The sequence below is a fragment of the Staurois parvus genome, unplaced genomic scaffold (assembly GCF_062004578.1).
Source record: "Staurois parvus isolate SC_StPar_1 unplaced genomic scaffold, SC_StPar_1.0 ptg000540l, whole genome shotgun sequence".
Classification (NCBI taxonomy): domain Eukaryota; kingdom Metazoa; phylum Chordata; class Amphibia; order Anura; family Ranidae; genus Staurois; species Staurois parvus.
In genome coordinates, this window is record NW_028318336.1 from 381,389 (window position 1) to 400,750 (window position 19,362).

The following is a 19,362-nucleotide window of genomic DNA, read 5'->3' on the forward strand; positions in this document are numbered from 1 at the left end:
AAATTAATGTTGGCATTTAAAAGTCAGTTTGTACCCCATTGGCCTTGAAAATCAATAAAAAGTAATTTTCAATTTCCTGCACATAATTGGGAGATATACTGTCTGGACATGTGAAAGTTTCACTTAGTCACCTTTGGTAGATGGACACTTGAAATAATCAGAAGGACACGGTTTGAAGGTTTAATATTTTGATTTAGGTTGGCACTTTGAAAGAAATTGATGTAAGTGATACATTGATTGTTCATTTAAAATGATTTGTTGGGCTTTTTTCATATATATTTCATTTTTGTAGATGTGGAAACAAGACAATGTGTTAGCAGCAACATATCTAGTCTTTTTTTCGCACATTAATTGGTAGCGCGGAGTGTTGTTTTTTTGTTATTTCATTGTTCCTTGACACATTTGTGTATCCATTATGTTATAGAGAAGGACTTCTGTATATTCTTTTCTCTTGCTAGGTAACCGTGCTGTACTTTTTTTTCCACAGAGATCTATGCTGTAGATGGAAACACTAACAGTCAGCCCTGTGTCTTCCCATTTATGTATAACTCCAAGTGGCATTCAGACTGTACCGGTGATGGAACCTCTGATGGGCGTCTTTGGTGCTCTACAACAGCGGATTATGCTAAGGATAGCAAATGGGGATACTGTTCACCTAATTGTAAGTGCTGCGTTGGGTCTTGCTAATGAAATGTTGTGGGTTTAGCAAAGTTCTTTACTTATCCAAACAGTTGTGATCAGGGGACAACTCATGGGGCCCCTGGGCAATAGGGGATCATGGGGCCCCTGTGTCCTTGCCCAATCTCAAAAAAGCCTATGAAAAAGGTACCAGGGGCATCTCATGGGGCCCCCTCCTGACCCCGAGCCCTTGGGCAGTGCCCGAGTTTCCAAATGGTCAGTCCGTCCCTGGTTGTGATGTATAGGCCCCTAACGCTTATATTATCTGTGGCTCTGTTTAACCATTTCCCTTCTGGCCCATGTATATAAACGGCCGGACGGTGGCAGTGCAGGGGCAGGTTGCCGTTCATAAACGGCGCCCGCCATTTTGGACTGTGCAAGCTCCCTGGGAGCGTGCAGCACCGTGATCCGGTGCCTGCTGTGTCCTGAGGACACAGCAGAACACCGATCCCTGTACAAGACCTTTGTGTGGGGTCCCGATCATGTGATCACTGATTGGCCAATAAGTGATCAAATGAATAGGAGTAAGCAAGATGTCACTTCTGACATAATTGCTTACTATGTGTGAAATCTGTGAATGATCACAGAGGTCACATGGTACAAGGCTATTCACAAAAGCCTTGTGCCATGTGACAGTATTTCTCAATGGCTGCAAGAATGCAGCCAGAGAGGAGAAATGATTGCTTTTACAGCCTTTATGGGTATAAAAGAAATAAGTGTAAACAAAAAAAAAAAAATCTTCATCACCCCCCACAAGTAGTACAGTGTCACTATAGTGACACTATATTGCTAGGGTGAAGGTATGTTAAAAAACCCCATAAATAATAATATAAAAAGATAAAATAAAAATGTAAAAAAAAAGTTTTTGAAAAATTATAATTTTTGGCTATAAACTAATTTGGTGGGTTTTTTTTTACTAAAAAGATAACTGAATACATTTTGGCCAAGATTTATGAAGAAAGATTATTTATTTGCAAAATTGTATAAGAAAAACACTTTTTTCTACATTTTTGGACTTTTTCATTTATATAGCAAAAAAATCCCAGTGGTAAATGAATACCACCAAAATAAAGTTTGATCTGTCTCAAAAAAATGCTAAAACATTCATATGGGTACAGTGTTGTATGACTGCGTAATTGTCATTCAAAGTGTCATATCGTTGAAAGCTGAAAATTGGCCTGGACAGGAATGGGGTGAAAGTGTCCAGACTGGAAGTGGTTAAGCGATAGGTATATGCTTGCCAGCATCAGATCCTATTTTTTCCTATCTTGCTTCTTTATTGTCCATCTTTCACATCCTTCCTCCCTCCTAGATTGTAAGCTCCCAGGATCAGGGCCCTCCTATCCCTCTTGTATTGAACTGTGTTGTTGCTGTATTGTCTCCCGTTATATTGTAAAGCTCTGAGCAAACTGTTGGCGCCATATAAATCCTGTATAATAATAATAATATATAAATCCTGTATAATAATAATAATAATAGAAAATACCATAGCCCCAACATTTCTGTTCTGTATCTACAGACATATCAGTACGGTGGAAGGGAAGATCTTTTCATCCTTGATCTTCCACTTGGTAGTGTGTGTGGTTTTCCTGGCTGCTGGATCCTTTTTTGTTAACAACTGATCCAAGGAGGCAGAAACTGTCTACTACTTCACCAGTCTTTTTAACTCTAAAGCAGGGGCGGACGGACAACTCATAGGGACCCCGGGCAATAGGGGATCATGGGGCCCCTGTGTCCTTGCCTACACTCCAAAAAGCCTATGAAAAAGGTACCAGGGGCATCTCATGGGGCCCCCTACTGACCCTGGGCCCTCGGACAGTGTTCGAGTTTCCAAATGGTCAGTCTGCCCCTGTTCTAAAGTAACCTGTCTTCCTTGTCCTCATAACCTACTAATTTCATGATATTTTTTCTTTACAAGGTTCTTCAGGTATTCTACATTTTCAGCTTATGTGTGTAGAGCATGGCTTCTCAACCTTTTCATCAAGGGTTCCTCCAAGGTAAAAATGTTGAGAAACCCTGGTATAGAGTCATTAGCATTGCCAAGATTGTTGAAGGTTTTTTCCTTTGTTACCCAAATGGTTGTTACCTACAGTATAGTCCTCAGAAGCTTACACATATTATCTGTTTTGTATATTTGCCAACATTAGATCCTATAAAATATTACAGAACATAAAAATATCCTTAAATATAATTTACTTTTTTTTTCTCCGTTTGAGAAATTTAATGGTATTTTTATTTATTCTGTCACCTCAAATTTTTTCGTTTTAACCGATTAAAGGGCAGTCATGTCAGTAAGGCTCCATGTACACTGCAGCTGATAAACTCACGTTTAGGAGCTGTTCTGCGTTTTTTTTTCAGCAGCCCCTGAACTCTCCCTAATGTTTTCCTATGTGTCCATATACACTATGTTGTTTACAGTCGTTTACAGGCAGTTGAGTTTACAGTTGTTTTTTTGAACGCACCAAACTTGCGTTCAGGAGTAGATTTTACCAGCGTTTCAAACGACAAATGCTTGTAAACGCGGCTAACCGCGTTTATAAGCATTTGCGTTTGGGAATTGTTTTTAACTCTTCCATTTCCAGATGCTGTCCAGAGCCTTTTTTGATCATGTAAAATTAATGCAAAGTGTTTTCCCGGTACTCAAATGGACTCGGCACACCATACTTTGAGGTTTTGCGTGAAAGAAAATATGTTAGACACTGCTGCAATAATTTCTGCACAGAAATGAGCCGGAACACATCCAAACACCACAAAAAAAACCACAGCTAATCTCAACAAATACTGCTCTCTCTATTTCTCTCAAAATGTCTGAAATAGTTAATTTTTTACTGTTTTTCAGTGCATTCTGGGCATTTTGGAAGGTCTCTTGAGGTTATCTTTAAAAAACGCCTCTAAATGCAAACGCTCATAAATGTGCATAAACGTACATAAACGCGGTATGCAAATGCAGCTAAACTGATGTTTTTTAACCTACGATTTTCAGCAGTCAGCTTCCATCGTTCAGAAGTGTCCCGTGTACATGGAGCCTAAGAATGAGACTGCGGCCAGTAAATCTGTAGGGATGCCAGGGATGTTCTTCACACAACACCAGGAATACAAACTGTCTGCATCATCTCCACCTTCCCAAATTACATCATTTTGTTTAATGGTGTAGCTGTTTGCCAAGGCTGTTTGATAGACAACTTTCTGGATTGAAATTTCTATTTTATGGGCTCATGTATACTGTGCATCTGAAAAATCTGAACGCCAGAACTACTGGCAGGGAAAAGCGGCATAAAAAATGTTCTTACAGTCATGTATTTCAAGCGTGTTTATGTGCCTTGGCATTTAAAAGACTTAATTTTGCAACTACTTCAGCTCCAGAACATTTTACCCCCTTCATGGCCAGTCCATTTTTTGCAGTTCAGCACTCTGCTACTTTAACTGGAGATTGCACGGTCATGCAATGCTGCACACAAATGAGATTTATATCTTTTTTTTCATACAAATGGAGCTTTCTTTTTGATCACCAGTGGGTTTTTTTTATTGTTTGCGATATAAGCGAAAAAAAAAATCAAAATTTTTGAAAAAAAAAAAATATTTTTTACTTTTTGCTATAAAACATATGCAATAAAAATATGTAAAAATCTAGTCTACAAACTATGGTATACATACTGGAATTTGTAATAGTATTTTTTTATGTTAGTAATGGCCTTGATCAGTGATTTATAGTGGGACTGTGATAGTGCGTGGGCAATCTGACACTAACTGCCACTTTGCGGGAACTAACTGCCACTGACATTTCCAGTGACACTAATACAGTGATCAGTGCTAATAATATACACTGACACTGTATTAATGACACTAGCTGGGAAGGGGTTGATATCTAGGGGCAATCAAAGGGTTAACTGCGTGCATAACATTACTTGGTGTGTTTACTGTGCACTGCTTTTTACTAAGGGATGTGCCGGTTTTTATTCCCTGCTTCCTCCTCAGGACAGCTTCTCTGCTCTGTACTGTATCTTCTCTAACTCCCTTGATCCTCTATTGTAAGCCTTGTTCTTTGATATGCCATGCAAAAAGGGCTGGTGCAAGGATTTTTGTCTACATAGGCGAACGTGCATTTTGCCCCCCCCCCCCCATATACCAGACTGTATACTTCCATACACCAGGCTTTATGCCCCCCCATATACCAGGCTCTATGCCCCCCATATACCAGACTGTATACCCCTATATACCAGGCTCTGTTCCCCACCCATATACCAGACTGTATATCCCCATACACCAGGCTGCATGCCCCCATATACACCAGGCAGCATTTCCCCCAATGCCCTAGGCTTCATGCCCCCATACCCCAGTCAACATATCCCCCCATTAACCAAGCAGCATGTCCCCCCGCATAAACCAGGCAACATATCCCTCCATTAACCAAGCAGCATGACCCCGCATTAACCAGACAGTATGACTCCCCTTACACCAGGCAGCATGTCTCCCCATACACAAGGCAGCATGTCCTTCCATACACCAGACAGCATGCCCCCCCATTACCAGGCACCCCCATCCCTACAGTAAACCATGGCGCCCAGGGCAGCCGCCCCTCCCACCCACCCCTTTTCCCAGCCCTGTACCCTAAAGTGTGTGAGAGGTGGGACACTGACTCCTTGCATCCTGACCAGCAATGAACAACATCCACACCTGAGATCATGGCACTCTATTGGCATTTTTTCCATACCAGCTTTAAGGGGTTTCAGCCTAAAGCCCTCTGAGAGTTGTTTAGCTGGATAATTGTCCTTGTGGTGAGGACAAGTTTCTAACCAATGTTATGAATATAACAATTTCGGGTGTTCACAGTCTACTGTATGTCAGTATAAATTGGTTTATTAAAGATGCTGGTCAATAAATAATCTTTTTTAACCAAATAAAGCTGTGGCTTTGCCCTTTCAGTGCAATTTGCTATGTGTATTACTTGGGCAGGGTTCAATGCAAATTGCTATGTGTATTACTTGGGCAGGGTTCCGATTTCCATATGTAATCGGGTATGGTCAACTAAGCCTACAGTTCTCAGCAGTCATGGTTCTGCTACATTATAAAAGATCTGATAAAAAATCAAAACAAAACAGGGCGCACTCTACTCGTGCATTACCGTAATAATAAGAAATGTATTATAAAACTAGAAAATCTACAATTTCTGGGGAAATTGTGTAAAGTGTTCTTGCAAGTAACCCTTACCAAATGATTCATGAAATGTAAGCAGTGCACATTGCAAGCCTGACAGAGGGAGAAATGCATTTCAGCTTGTATTTTGCATCTCACAGTCCAGCCTGGTGAGTCATCTGACTCTTGAGTGACCTTTGGTTGCTATAGCAACTCACTCAGTCAGGCATGTGAGAAGCTCTGTTCTAAACACCCTACTGCAACTTGCCAACTTCACTGGCGATTGCCATCTTCAAACACTTGTAGTTTTAAAAGTATAAATGCTACTGTGAAAATGTTTATATTGTGACAATCACAAGAACCAGACCTAAATTTTGACCTAAACGTTAGCTGAACGTTTTGATATAAGATATGTGTAGGTGGGCTTGAAAATGACAGAGTGATGGCAGTTTACAAATCATGTTCTGATTTTTCCTTTGCACACTCTAGCTGTGCTCTGCTGCCACTCTAGATGCACCATTCATTCCTATGGGAAAATTTCGCCACAAAAACCGCGATATTTCTTGAACGATTCGGCGAAACGTTCCACAAAGTAATAGCACACCAATCGGGAACAATCCGCACGTTTTGGTATATTACTTGTCTATGTAGTGTAAAAACTGTGGGAGGAGTTAGGGTGGTAAATATGGCTATAATAATAAGAACTAGAAAATGTACAATTTCTGGGGAAATTGTGTAAAGTGTTCTTGCCGCAACCTTTACCAAGTAATGATGAAATGTAAGCAGTGCACATTGCAAGCCTGATAGTGAGAAATGGATTTCAGCTTGTATTTTGGAGCTCACAGTTAGCCTCAATGACTCAGCTGCGTGTGAGTCATGTTTGGTTGCTATAGCAACTCACTCAGTCAGGAATGTTAGCAGGTCTGTTCTAAACACACTGTTTAAACTTGCCAACTTCACTGGCGATTGCCATCTTCAAACACTTGTAGTCTTATAAGTATAAATGCTACTGTGAAGAGCTTAGTATTGAAAGAATCACAAGATGCTGATCTAAATTTTGATGTATAGTATGTCTCTGAAAGATAAAAAATGAAGGCACAGTCGCAGTTTAAAAACGTCCCTTCAAATTTCAGGTGGCTGTGAGTGAAGTTTCAATGAAAGTCAATGGGAGGGGTGAGTTGCAAACACATGGTCATATTGTGAAAACTATCAGGAGTATGTCCTAGCCGTGGACATTTCTAGTGACAGCAGGGTTAGCTGAACGTTTTGATATAAGACATGTGTAGGTGGGCTTGAAAATGACAGAGTGATGGCAGTTTACAAATCATGTTCTGATTTTTCCTTCCACCCTGTAGCTTGATTACAAATCCATACTCATAAACCAAAAAGGTCATAAAAACAGAGACAAGGATGTTCATTCATGTTGCCATCCATTGTATACTAGTGCCTAGCTGTGAATGGTCACAGCTAATCACATGCACATGTCATGTGATTAGCTGTGACCAAATCACAGCTAAGCACAAAAAAAAAAAAAAAAAAAAAAAGCTGAATGAATCGATTTCATTCAGGTAAATGCTTGCTTATAGCAAAGTAATTCTTTGCTATAAGCAAATTGTGTAAAAAAAAAAAAATACTGATCACTTCCCCAAAGTAGTACAATGTTACTATGGTAACATTGTACTACTTTGGTCATAGTAAAATATGAAAAAAAAATCTTACAAAAAATTTAAAAAAATGTAATAAAAAATTAAATATAATAAAAAAAATATATATATATATATATATTTTTTTTTTTTCATACTGTCACCAGTCAGTGTCCCTGTTCACCGCCATGCCAGTTATATGATGACGCTGTACTGCACTGGTGACAGTATGTAAAAAAAAAATAGTGAAAATAATTTTTTTAATTTTTTCATTTTCCGAAAAATTATGACAAAAAAATACAACTTCAAAAAGCTCGCCATGCCTCTTATGAAGTACGTCGGGCTGTCTACTCAGCAAAAAGGGGTCATTTGGGGATATCTGTACTATTCTGACATTCTTAGACCTCAAGAAATTAGATTGGCCGTCAGTACTTCAGGATTGATCAATAATCAGATCTATACCATAGTTTGTGAACTCTATAACTTTCCTACAAACTAAAAAATACATCCTAATTTGGGTTATTTTCACCAAAGACATGTAGCAGAATACATCTCGGCCTAAATTTATGAAGAACAATTATTTATTTGTAAACTTTTATAACAGAAACAAAGAAAAATGTGTTTTTTTTTCAAAATTTTTGGTCTTTTTTTGTTAATTTAGCAAAAAATAAAAACCCCAGTGGTGATTAAATACCACCAAAAGAAAGCTCTAGTTGTGTGAAGAAAATGATAAAATTTTAGTTTGGGTACAATGTTGTATGACCGCGCAATTGTCATTCAAAGTGTGAGAGCGCTGAAACCTGAAAAATGGCCTGGGCAGGAAGGGGGTAAAATTGCGCGGTATTGAAACGGTTAAAGCCTGTTTTGGGACCTGGGGCTTGGAGATTTCTAAGTGATGTGGGAGGGATGAAATCTCCAATCCTGGGTCCATGTTTTCAGAACCCCCAGCACACTAATTGCAGAGATGTGTGCAGGCCATTTTGTAGAGGCCAAACCATGGTTCTAGGCTCCACCTCGGCAGACAGGAGGTCATTGCCCTGGAGTCAGGAGGGCTCCACCTAGGAGAGGTGGGAGCCAGAGCAACAAGGGGCTGCTAGCTGTGTGCTAAAAGCCATTTTGGAAGGAGTCTCTAGGAGACAGCTGTGAGCCTGAAGGGGAAGGCCAGAGAGACAGAACAGTGTATACCTGAGAGAGCCAGAAGGCTGAATATTGTTTTCATTAGACCGGCTAGAGAACAGCGATAGTAAATCAGAACCACTTGCAGAATTGAGTGATAATGATTCGTGGGGGAAATTCCTCATCAGACACTGAAAACGATTCTGCGACTTTGCTCAGTGATGCGAACTTGGCGCTCTATTTCACATTTCAGTGTTTTTGGTTTGATTATATTATTGAAATAAATGTATTATTATTATATGATTATTTCTTAAATTATAATTTATGATTTCGTGTTTCACATTTTATCATACCCGGGATGTTTACTAGACTCTTGTTCGGACAGATTTCAGTGAGTTATTCCTAAATATTACAGCCTACAATAAAAAAACTACATATTTCCATGCAAAATAATGGTACCGCTTTCAGCACCAAAAATCTGAAATAATCATACCGCCAGGGAGATTAATATAGAATTCTTTGCATTATTACTCTTTCTTGATAATTTTTTGTATTATGTTTATATAGAAGAATGCCTGTACATTATTTTCCTACGCTAGGTAACTCTGTTATATTTTCTCTTTCTCCAGTGATCCATGCTGTAGGTGGAAACGCTAACGGTGAGCCCTGTGTCTTCCCATTTAAGTATAACTCCAAGTGGTATTCGGACTGTACCAGTGCTGGAAGCTCTGTAGGGCGTGTATGGTGCTCTACAACATCGGATTATGATAAGGATAGGAAGTGGGGATACTGTACATGTGATGGTAAGTGATGTGATTGGCCTTGCTAATGATATGCTATGGGTTTAGCAAAGCTCTATACCTGTCCCTGTTTAAGGCACATGCAGGGGCGGACTGACCATTTGGAAACCCGGGCACTGCCTAAGGGCCCGGGGCCAGTAGGGGGCCCCATGAGATGCCCCTGGTACCTTTTTCATAGGCTTTTTTGAGTTTGGGCAAGGACACAGGGGCCCCATGATCCCCTATTGCCCGGGGGCCCCATGAGTTGTCAGTCCGCCCCTGGGCAGATGAGTCAATTTTTTTGTTCAACCAGTGGGTTGAACGAAACAAAATGTCTCAATCTCCCCATCCTCACACTCTATGAGTGAGTAGTCTTCCCCACCATCAGAATACACAGCACTGCTGGCTATAGGCAGCGGTGCCGATCTGTGGAAAGTTTCCAACAAGCTGATTGACTTCTGTACAACGAGCCAGGGGTGTATTTACCACAAGGCAACCAAAGCATTTGCCTAGGGCGGCATTTTTTGTGGGGGGGCAGCACTGTCCCTTGGAAGAAGGGACAGAAGAAGGGACACACGCGGCATGGGGACCTGGTGGGTTCCGAGAGAGGCTGTGGGTTTCATGATGGTGTATGCACAGCCCGACTCTTGTTCCCGGGGGATATGCGGAGCTGTGAAGGTGAGCGTCTTTTTCTGTCTTGCCGTGGCAGATGGTGGCTAGTGTATGGGGGCTGTGGTAGTGGAAGGCTCTCTCTGCAGGAGGGGGTGCTGATTTTTGTGTTGCCTAGGGCAGCACAAAACCTAAATACAACACTGCAACCAGTCTGCCCATAAATGGATCGAAATTTGTCTGGTATCTGCTGAGCTGGCTGAAGTTCAATCCATGTATGGCCAGCTTAAGGGATAGGTAAATGCTTGCCACCATTAGATCCGATCTTTTCCGATGTTACTTCTTCATTGTCCAACTTTCAGCTCCATAGAGAGTGACAGAAAATACCATAGCCCCAACAATTCTGATCTTTGTACTAAAGGCACATCAGTACTGCTGAAGATATTTTCGTTCTTTTCATGTCTCAGTAGCCACAAAGGATACAAATTCACTATGTTCGCAAACCCAGATAAAACCTTGTAAACATGGACAGAAAAAGGGGAGGGCAGAAGGGACAGGAGCCCCAGGCACCACAGTTGAATGGCGAGTGAGCAAACATCTAAATATACAGATTATATATATATATATGGGAGATGGGAGCAGTTTTTCCAGCCAAGGCACTTGATTTACACAGCCCTGGCATGCATCACATCTCTGTCTGAGTCAGGGGTAGGCAACCTGTGGCTCTCTAGCTGTTGTGGAACTACATTTCCCATGAGGCATTGCAAAGATTACAAAACTGACAGTTACAGCCATGACTTGCAGAGGCATGATGGAACTTGTAGTCCTGCGGCTCTCAGGTTGCCTACCCCTGGTCTAGATTAACTGATTTGCCTCTACTACAGTTATGCAAGACTTACAGATGTTGTTCCCTTCCCCTCCGCTTCTTTTCCCTCTTGAGACTGGACAATGAAAGGAGAAGTAGCGGACCGGTGAGATCATCTCTCTGTCACTCTCCTCTCTTCTCCTATCAGCATGTTCCTTGTTACTATATGGGCACTGAAACACAACTGATTGGTTCCTTGTGGTGCCTCTCCCAGTGTGCTGTACAGGGACTGGAAGAGGCTGCTACCAAGACAGATTTAGGTGGTTGTGCCGCTTACATTTCAAACAGGACATACTCTGACTTCCAGTCTGTAAACTGCAAACACCATGTTCCCATTATTTCATGCAGATAAAAACAGAAATACCTATTTGAGTTAGAGGTGTGCACAACAGAAACATTCTTTGACTTTCATTTCATATTTGTTCATTAAGTCCAATAATTTTGATTTCATCGTATTTATGACACTGGAGTGGTTCGATTTCAGAATTTGTTCATCTTAAATTTGTCATATTAGTCATATACTGTACTTGGATTCATTTCATATATTTGTTATTTTCAAATCAATTCGAAATACAAATGTTTTAATTTTATTTGTTCTATTTTATTATATTCTATTCAAAATGCAAATTTCCAAATTTGAATTTTGGAAGATTGCTATAGTCTTTCTTTTTTATTCTATTCTAATCTTTTAAAAAATCAAATTTCAAAATTCAAATTTCAGAAGACGGCTATATTCTTTCTATTTCATTCTATTCCAATCTGTTCTATTTGAAATTTGAATTTCAGACGATGGCTATATTCTTTCTATTTTATTCTATTCTAATTGAAATTTGAATTTCAGAAGACGGCTATGATTTTTCTGTTTTATTGTATTCTATATGAAATTCTTTTCTATTCCAATCTTTTAAAAATTTGAATTTCAAAATTCAGAAAATGGCTATATTCTTTCTCTTCTATTCGATTTGAAATTAGAATTTCAAATTTCGGAAGACAAATATATTATTTATATTTTATTCTATGCTATTTAAAATTCAAATGTCAAAATTTGAAATTTGAATTTCAGAAAATGGCTATATTCTTTCTGTTTTATTCTAATCTATTCAACACTCAAATTTTAAGGTTTGAATTTCGTAAGCCAGCTATATTCTTTCTATTCTATTCTTTAATTTTCTAATCTGTTATTTTATATTCTATTCCTTTCTATTTTATTCTATTATATTTTTCTTTTAGATTCTATTGTAATCACTTTTATTCTATTCTATTTTATTCACTTCTGTTTTATTCTATTCTGCTCTATTCTATTCTGTTTTACTGTATTCTGTTATATAATTTTACCCTTTTATTTGCTATTCTATTCTTTTCTATTCTATTCTACAAAGCAGCCTAAGTACAGTTGTGGCCAAAATTATTCAACCCCCACTGAAATTGAGTGTTTTGGCCAGTTTGACATTGCTTTTGATCATTCAGTCATCTTGCTTACATTTACATTAAAGAGGCACTTGTAGGTCAGACAAATATAACATAACAGTTATAATGAAATAACCACAAATGTCTTTTCTGTGCTCACAGCATTATCAGTTTTATTCAACCCCCAAGTGACATTCAATCTTAGTACTTAGTACAGCATCCTTTTACAGTTATAACAGCTTTTAAACGTGAAGCATAGCTTGACACAAGTGTCTTGCAGCGATCTACGGGTATCTTCGCCCATTCTTCATGGGCAAAGGCCTCCAGTTCAGTCACATTCTTAGGCTTGCGCACTGCAACTGCTTTCTTTAAGTCCCACCAGAGGTTCTCAATCGGATTTAAGTCTGGTGACTGCGATGGCCACTCCAAAATGTTCCAGCCTTTCCTCTGCAACCATGCTCTAGTGGACTTGGAGGTATGCTTGGGATCATTGTCCTGTTGAAAGGTCCAACGTCTCCCAAGCCTCAGGTGTGTGACGGACTGCATCACGTTTCCATCCAATATCTCCTGGTACTGAAGAGAATTCATGGTACCTTGCACACGCTGAAGCTTCCCTGTACCTGCAGAAGCAAAACAGCCCCAAAGCATGATTGACCCTCCACCATGCTTCACAGTAGGCAAGGTGTTCTTTTCATCATAGGCCTTGTTCTTCCTCCTCCAAACATAGCGTTGATCCATGGGCCCAAACAGTTCTAATTTTGTTTCATCAGTCCACAGAACACTATCCCACAACTTTTGTGGTTTGTCCACATGGCTTTTGGCATACTGCAGTCGACTCTTCTTATTCTTTGGAGACAGCAAGGGGGTACGCCTGGGAGTTCTGGCACGGAGGCCTTCATTACGCAGTGTGCGTCTTATTGTCTGGGCTGAAACTTCTGTACCCACATCTGACAAATCTTTTCTCAGTTCCTCAGCAGTCACACGGGGACTTCTCTCCACTCTACGCTTCAGGTAGCGCACAGCAGTCGAAGTCAGCATCTTCTTTCTGCCACGACCAGGTAGCGTTTCAACAGTGCCCTTTGCCTTGAATTTGCGAATGATGCTTCCTAAGGTGTCTCTTGGTATGTTTAACATCTTTGCAATCTTCTTATAGCCATTGCCCTTCCTGTGAAGAGAAATCACCTCTTCTCTTGTCTTCCTGGACCATTCTCTTGCCTTCACCATGTTTGTAACCACACCAGTAAATGTCTAGAAGGAGCTGAGTATCACAGTCATTTTAAAGCTGCCTAATTGGTGCTTATTATGCTTGATTGCTGCTCGGTGACATCCACAGGTGTTTTCAATACCTGATGGAAAGCACCTGTATGAACCTCTGTTCTTCAGAGTGGTAGTCTTTAAGGGGTTGAATAATTGTGGCAATGAAGAAACCACATAAGAACCATTTACTACTGTATTACATAAACAATTGATGTCATTTTAGTTGCATTTGGGTAGTTACAACGTCCTTGTAGGATTTGATTCTGAATACAATTCCAAATGTACACTATAGTCCCTAAACCCCTTTACAGCATTGGGGGTTGAATAATTTTGGCCACAACTGTAGGAATCATCATCTTATTTCACTTATTTATTGAAATATGTTTCCATTTCAAATTCAATTTAGAATTCAAATTAATTTTCAAATTTGAATTAATTTTTAAATTTGATTTAGGATAATTTGTTTCGTTATAATTTATTTTGGATTTGTTGAAATTCATTACAATTATGATCTGGAAATTCGGTTACATCCGAAAAACAAAAATGTCATCTGATTTTTGATTCGTAACTAAAGATTGAAATTTAAATTTAGGGAAGACGGCTATGATATCTATTTTATTCTATTCTATTATTTTTTTCTAGTCTAGTATTTTATATTCTATTCATTTATATTGTATTGTATTCTTTCAAACAGAAATGACCCCCTTTGGGACTTTGATGCAGCGGACATACCAAAACTCATGTATTCATAAGGAACTTTTTTTACTCATATACTTTATTGTACAGAATTGTTATTAAAAATACATTACAATTTAAAAACACACTGGCTCTGATAGCTATTTCAAGGATATATACCCTTTGTGAGATTACAACAAAACAACATTCCTAAGATAACTCTGACGTGTTTCGATCGTTTCACTTTTAGATCTTCAGGGGGCATAAGAGCAAAAGGGATTTCTGAATAAACATATTTGAGATTAGTAATAAATTGTGTCTAAGGATGTCATTAACAATTGTACAATCTCCATTTCCATACTTACAAAAAAAGTTAAATGGATAATGTTGATCAGAGCAGTCATAAAAATACTGGCGTTCAAGGTGGAACTGCATGGTCCAACATTCAATAGTGTAAGCTATCAGGAGGACAAGAGTGATCATATACCCATCTCGTAATACTGGCGGCAGAGAGGGAAAGTCAAATCACCCTCCATATCCTTCTATAATCTCCTAGATTGTAAGCTCCAAGATGCAGGGCCCTCCTATCCCTCTTGTATTGAACTGTATTGTTGCTGTATTGTCTCCTGTTATATTGTAAAGCTCTGAGGAAACTGTTGGTGCCATATAAATCCTAATCAAAGTTCCTTATGAATACATGTGTGATGGTATGTCCGCTGCATTAAAGTCCCCAAGTGGGTCTGCACTTGGGTACTTCCGTTATAATACCGCTTCCCCGTCCAAACACCGACCACAGACACCACACCCGACCGAACAAGACTAGACGACACCAGTCTTGGAAGTAAACCAGGAAGTAGACTAGTTTATTTTAACACAGATATAAGATATATACATTCAAGGGAACAACCCCCCCCCTCCCTGCATAATGACACAGGGCGGGGCAATCTACATTTAGTAACAAGAGACACACCAGCAGACAGTCCCATCAGGAGGGAGGGCTGCTGGAGACACCCCCCCCCCCACAAGCCAATACACATAAACACATACATCCCATAATAGTTTGCTCCCAAGCAGGGGCAGACTGACAACTCATGGGGCCCCCACGCAATAGGGGATCATGGGGCCCCTGTGTCCTTGCCCAAACTCAAAACAGCCTATGAAAAAGGTACCAGGGGCATCTCATGGGGCCCCCTACTGACCCCGGGCCCTCAGGCAGTGCCCAAGTTTCCAAATGGTCAGTCTGCCCCTGCTCCCAAGCAAGACACACTATAGAACAATGGGATGCAACCACATGGCATTAAACAATCCACAACCCCCCACCCCAATATTAGGACAGATCACCCTGTACCCCTAACAGGCACAGGGTGACTTACACATAATAGGGATATGGGTAGCTTAGACAGGGGTCTCCCCACCTCTCCAAAGTGAGCTGAGTTCCAATCCCCCCCCCCCAAAGTGACTCCCATCACGGGCCATTTCTGTTTGCATTTACGCTGGGGACGAGCAGCTAGATACCGGATTTCTCCCTTTGATTCTATTCTATTCTTTTATATTCTATTGTATTCACATCTTTTATTCTGTTCTATTCACTTCTGTTTTATTCTATTCTAATCTATTCTGTTTTACTGTATTCTATTTTGTTCTATCCTTTTATTTTATATTCTATTCTATAAAGCAGCCCAGTAGGAATCATCAACTTTTACACCTTACAGTATTTATTGCAATATGTTTCCATTTCAAATTCATTGTAAAATTCAAATTCAATTTTGAATTTGAATTAATTTTCAAACATCCTAACATGAGAATTGTGTTACTAACAGAAGATAGAAAGATAGATAGATAGATAGATAGATAGATAGATAGATAACACCCATTACAATCTGCCCGTAGAAAACTACTTGAGACAACTCCTGTCACCCTGCACAAGTAGTAGCAGCAGTGAGCGGTCTTTATTACAGGAAGTTCCTGCACAGAGGGAAAGTTTCACACTGGATTACTGCACAGATCTGGAAGAAATACACAAAGCACACCAAGATGCATGGAAGAATACACAGGACACTTACATTCAAACAATAGTTCCTTCTCCTGAAGTTCCCCTTTAAAGCCCCACTTCTGGATCAATGGTTTGTCTCTGGTCAGGGGAGAAAAGTTGGCAACCTATAGTGTTTGAAGGGTGGGACACCATTCAGTCTGCCCAGCAATGAAGAACATCCACACCTGAGATCATCACACTCTATTTGCATTTTTTTCCCATACTGGCTTTAAGGGGCTCAGCCTGAAGCCCTTTGAGAGTTATTTAGATGGGCACCTGTCCTTGTGGAGAAGTCACGTGTCTAACCAATGTTATGAATGTAACAATTTTGGGTGCTCACAGTCTATGTCGATCTATGTTGGTTTATTAAAGACGTTGGTCAATAAATAAGCTATTTTAACATAATAAAGCTGTGGCTTTGCCCTTCCGATGCAAATTGTCTTGCATCTTACTTGGGCCGGGTTCACATTTCTATAAGTAATTTGGTTACAATCAACTAAGCTTACAGTTCTCAGCAGTCATGGTTCTTCTACACTATAAAAGGTCTGATGGTTTGTATGGGATTCCTCACATTATTATTATTACTCTTTACTCTTCCATTATGTTTATAGAGAAGGATTTCTGTATAATATTTTCCCTTACTAGACAACTCTGTTATACTTTTTCCACAGTGATGTATGCTGTAGGTGGCAATGCTAAAGGCGAGCCCTGTGTCTTCCCATTTATGTATAAATCCAAGTGGTATTCGGACTGTACCGGTGATGGCAGCTCTGAAGGACGCCAATGGTGCGCTACAACAGAAGATTATAATAAGGATAAGAAGTGGGGATACTGTACACGTAATTGTAAGTGTTGTGTTTGGTCTTGCTGATGATATGCTGTAGGTTTAGCAAAACACCATTCTTATTTTTACATTAACAGAACAATTGTGACATACACTCACCGGCCAATTTATTAGGTCCACCTTGCTAGTGCCAAGAAAATCTCCCCACACCATGACACTACCACCACCAGCCTGAACCATTGATACAAGGCAGGATGGATCCATGCTTTCATGCTAAATTCAGACCCTTCCATCTAAATGGCGTAGCTGAAATTGAATGCCCATTTTCCTCCGACCTCTGACATCAGGAAGGCATTTTCCTCCACTCAACTGCCACTTACTGGATATTTTTTTTTTTTTTGGACCATTTTCTCTGTAAAACCTAGAGATGGTTGTGCATGACAATCCCATTAGATCAGTAGTTTTTGAAATACTTGAACCAGCCTGTCTGACACCAACAACCATGCCATGTTCAAAGTCAAATAAATCCCCTTTCTTTCCCATTCTGATGCTACACACATAGCACCATGTGCTGGTGGACCTAGGCTATCTACCTCTGGTACAGTCACCCCAAACATCTGGCATAAGACGATTTACCTCTTCACCACTTGAGCCTGCTTTTTATTTGTAAGATGTAAGTTACTACTTATCTTTTTATTAAATACTACTACAGTACACACTTAGAGGCACTGTGTTCCTTTGTTCACAAGACTGCTATATACTGCTGATGAGAAAAGGTATTTGGCAGTTTATATTTACTAAACTAATTGCATTTCCATGTTCTGTGTACTGTGGGAGACCAGATATAGTGAATGCAGGGTCCTGGGAGAGCGGATATACAGTCAGGTCCATAATTAGGGACATCAACACAATTCTAACATTTTTGGCTCTATACACCACCACAATGGATTTGAAATGAAACAAACAAGATTTGCTTTAAATGCAGACTGTCAGCTTTAATTTGAGGGTATTTACATCCAAATCAGGTGAACGGTGTAGGAATTACAACAGTTTGCATATGCGCCTCCCACTTGTTAAGGGACCAAAAGTAATGGGACAGAATAATAATCATAAATCAAACTTTCACTTTTTAATACTTGGTTGCAAATCCTTTGCAGTCAATGACAGCCTGAAGTGTGGAACGCATAGACATCACCAGACGCTGGGTTTCATCCCTGGTGATGCTCTGCCAGGCCTCTACTGCAACTGTCTGCAGTTCCTGCTTGTTCTTAGGGCATTTTCCCTTCAGTTTTGTCTTCAGCAAGTGAAATGCTCAATCGGATTCAGGTCAGGTGATTGACTTGGCCGTCGCATAACATTCCACTTCTTTCCCTTAAAAAACTCTTTGGCTGCTTTTGCAGTCTGCTTTGGGTCATTGTCCATCTGCACTGTGAAGCGTCCAATGAGTTGTGAAGCATTTGGCTGAATATGAGCAGATAATATTCCCGAAACACTTCAGAACTCATCCGGCTGCTTTTGTCAGCAGTCACATCATCAATAAATACAAGAGAACCAGTTCCATTGGCAGCCATACATGCCCACGCCATGACACTACCACCACCATGCTTCACTGATGAGGTGGTATGCTTAGGATCATGAGCAGTTCCTTTCCTTCTCCATACTCTTCTCTTCCCATCACTCTGGTACAAGTTGATGTTGGTCTCCTCTGTCCATAGGATGTTGTTCCAGAACTTTGAAGGCTTTTTTACATGTCGTTTGGCAAACTCTAATCTGGCCTTCCTGTTTTTGAGGCTCACCAATGGTTTCCATCTTGTGGTGAACCCTCTGTATTCACTCTGGTGAAGTCTTCTCTTGATTGGTGACTTTGACACACATACACCTACCTCCTGGAGAGTGATCTTGATCTGGCCAACTGTTGTGAAGGGTGTTTTCTTCAGCAGGGAAAGAATTCTTCGGTCATCCACCACAGTTGTTTTCCGTGGTCTTCCGGGTCTGTTGGTGTTGCTGAGCTCACCGGTGCGTTCCTTCTTTTTAAGAATGTTCCAAACAGTTGTTTTGGCCACGCCTAATGTTTTTGCTATCTCTCTGATGGGTTTGTTTTGTTTTTTCAGCCTAATGATGGCTTGCTTCACTGATAGTGAGAGCTCTTTGGATTTCATCTTGAGAGTTGACAGCAACAGATTCCAAATGCAAATAGCACACTTGAAATGAACTCTAGACCTTTTATCTGCTCATTGTAATTGGGATAATGAGGGAATAACACACACCTGGCCATGGAACAGCTGAGAAGCCAATTGTCCCATTACTTTTGGTCCCTTAACAAGTGGGAGGCACATATGCAAACTGTTGTAATTCCTACACCATTCACCTGATTTGGATGTAAA

At 40.1% G+C, this 19,362-nt stretch overlaps 1 protein-coding gene across 1 annotated transcript in view; it reads left to right on the forward strand.

Annotated features, from left to right (window-relative positions):
• The window catches only part of LOC149451415 (uncharacterized), a 59,643-nt gene that overhangs the window by 18,887 nt on the left and 21,394 nt on the right, over positions 1 to 19,362 (forward strand). The window contains exons 6-8 of the mRNA XM_089690696.1: positions 488 to 661; positions 9,200 to 9,373; positions 16,866 to 17,039. Of these exons, the coding sequence (XP_089546822.1) occupies positions 488 to 661; positions 9,200 to 9,373; positions 16,866 to 17,039 (522 nt within the window). The remainder of the gene's footprint in view (positions 1 to 487; positions 662 to 9,199; positions 9,374 to 16,865; positions 17,040 to 19,362) is intronic.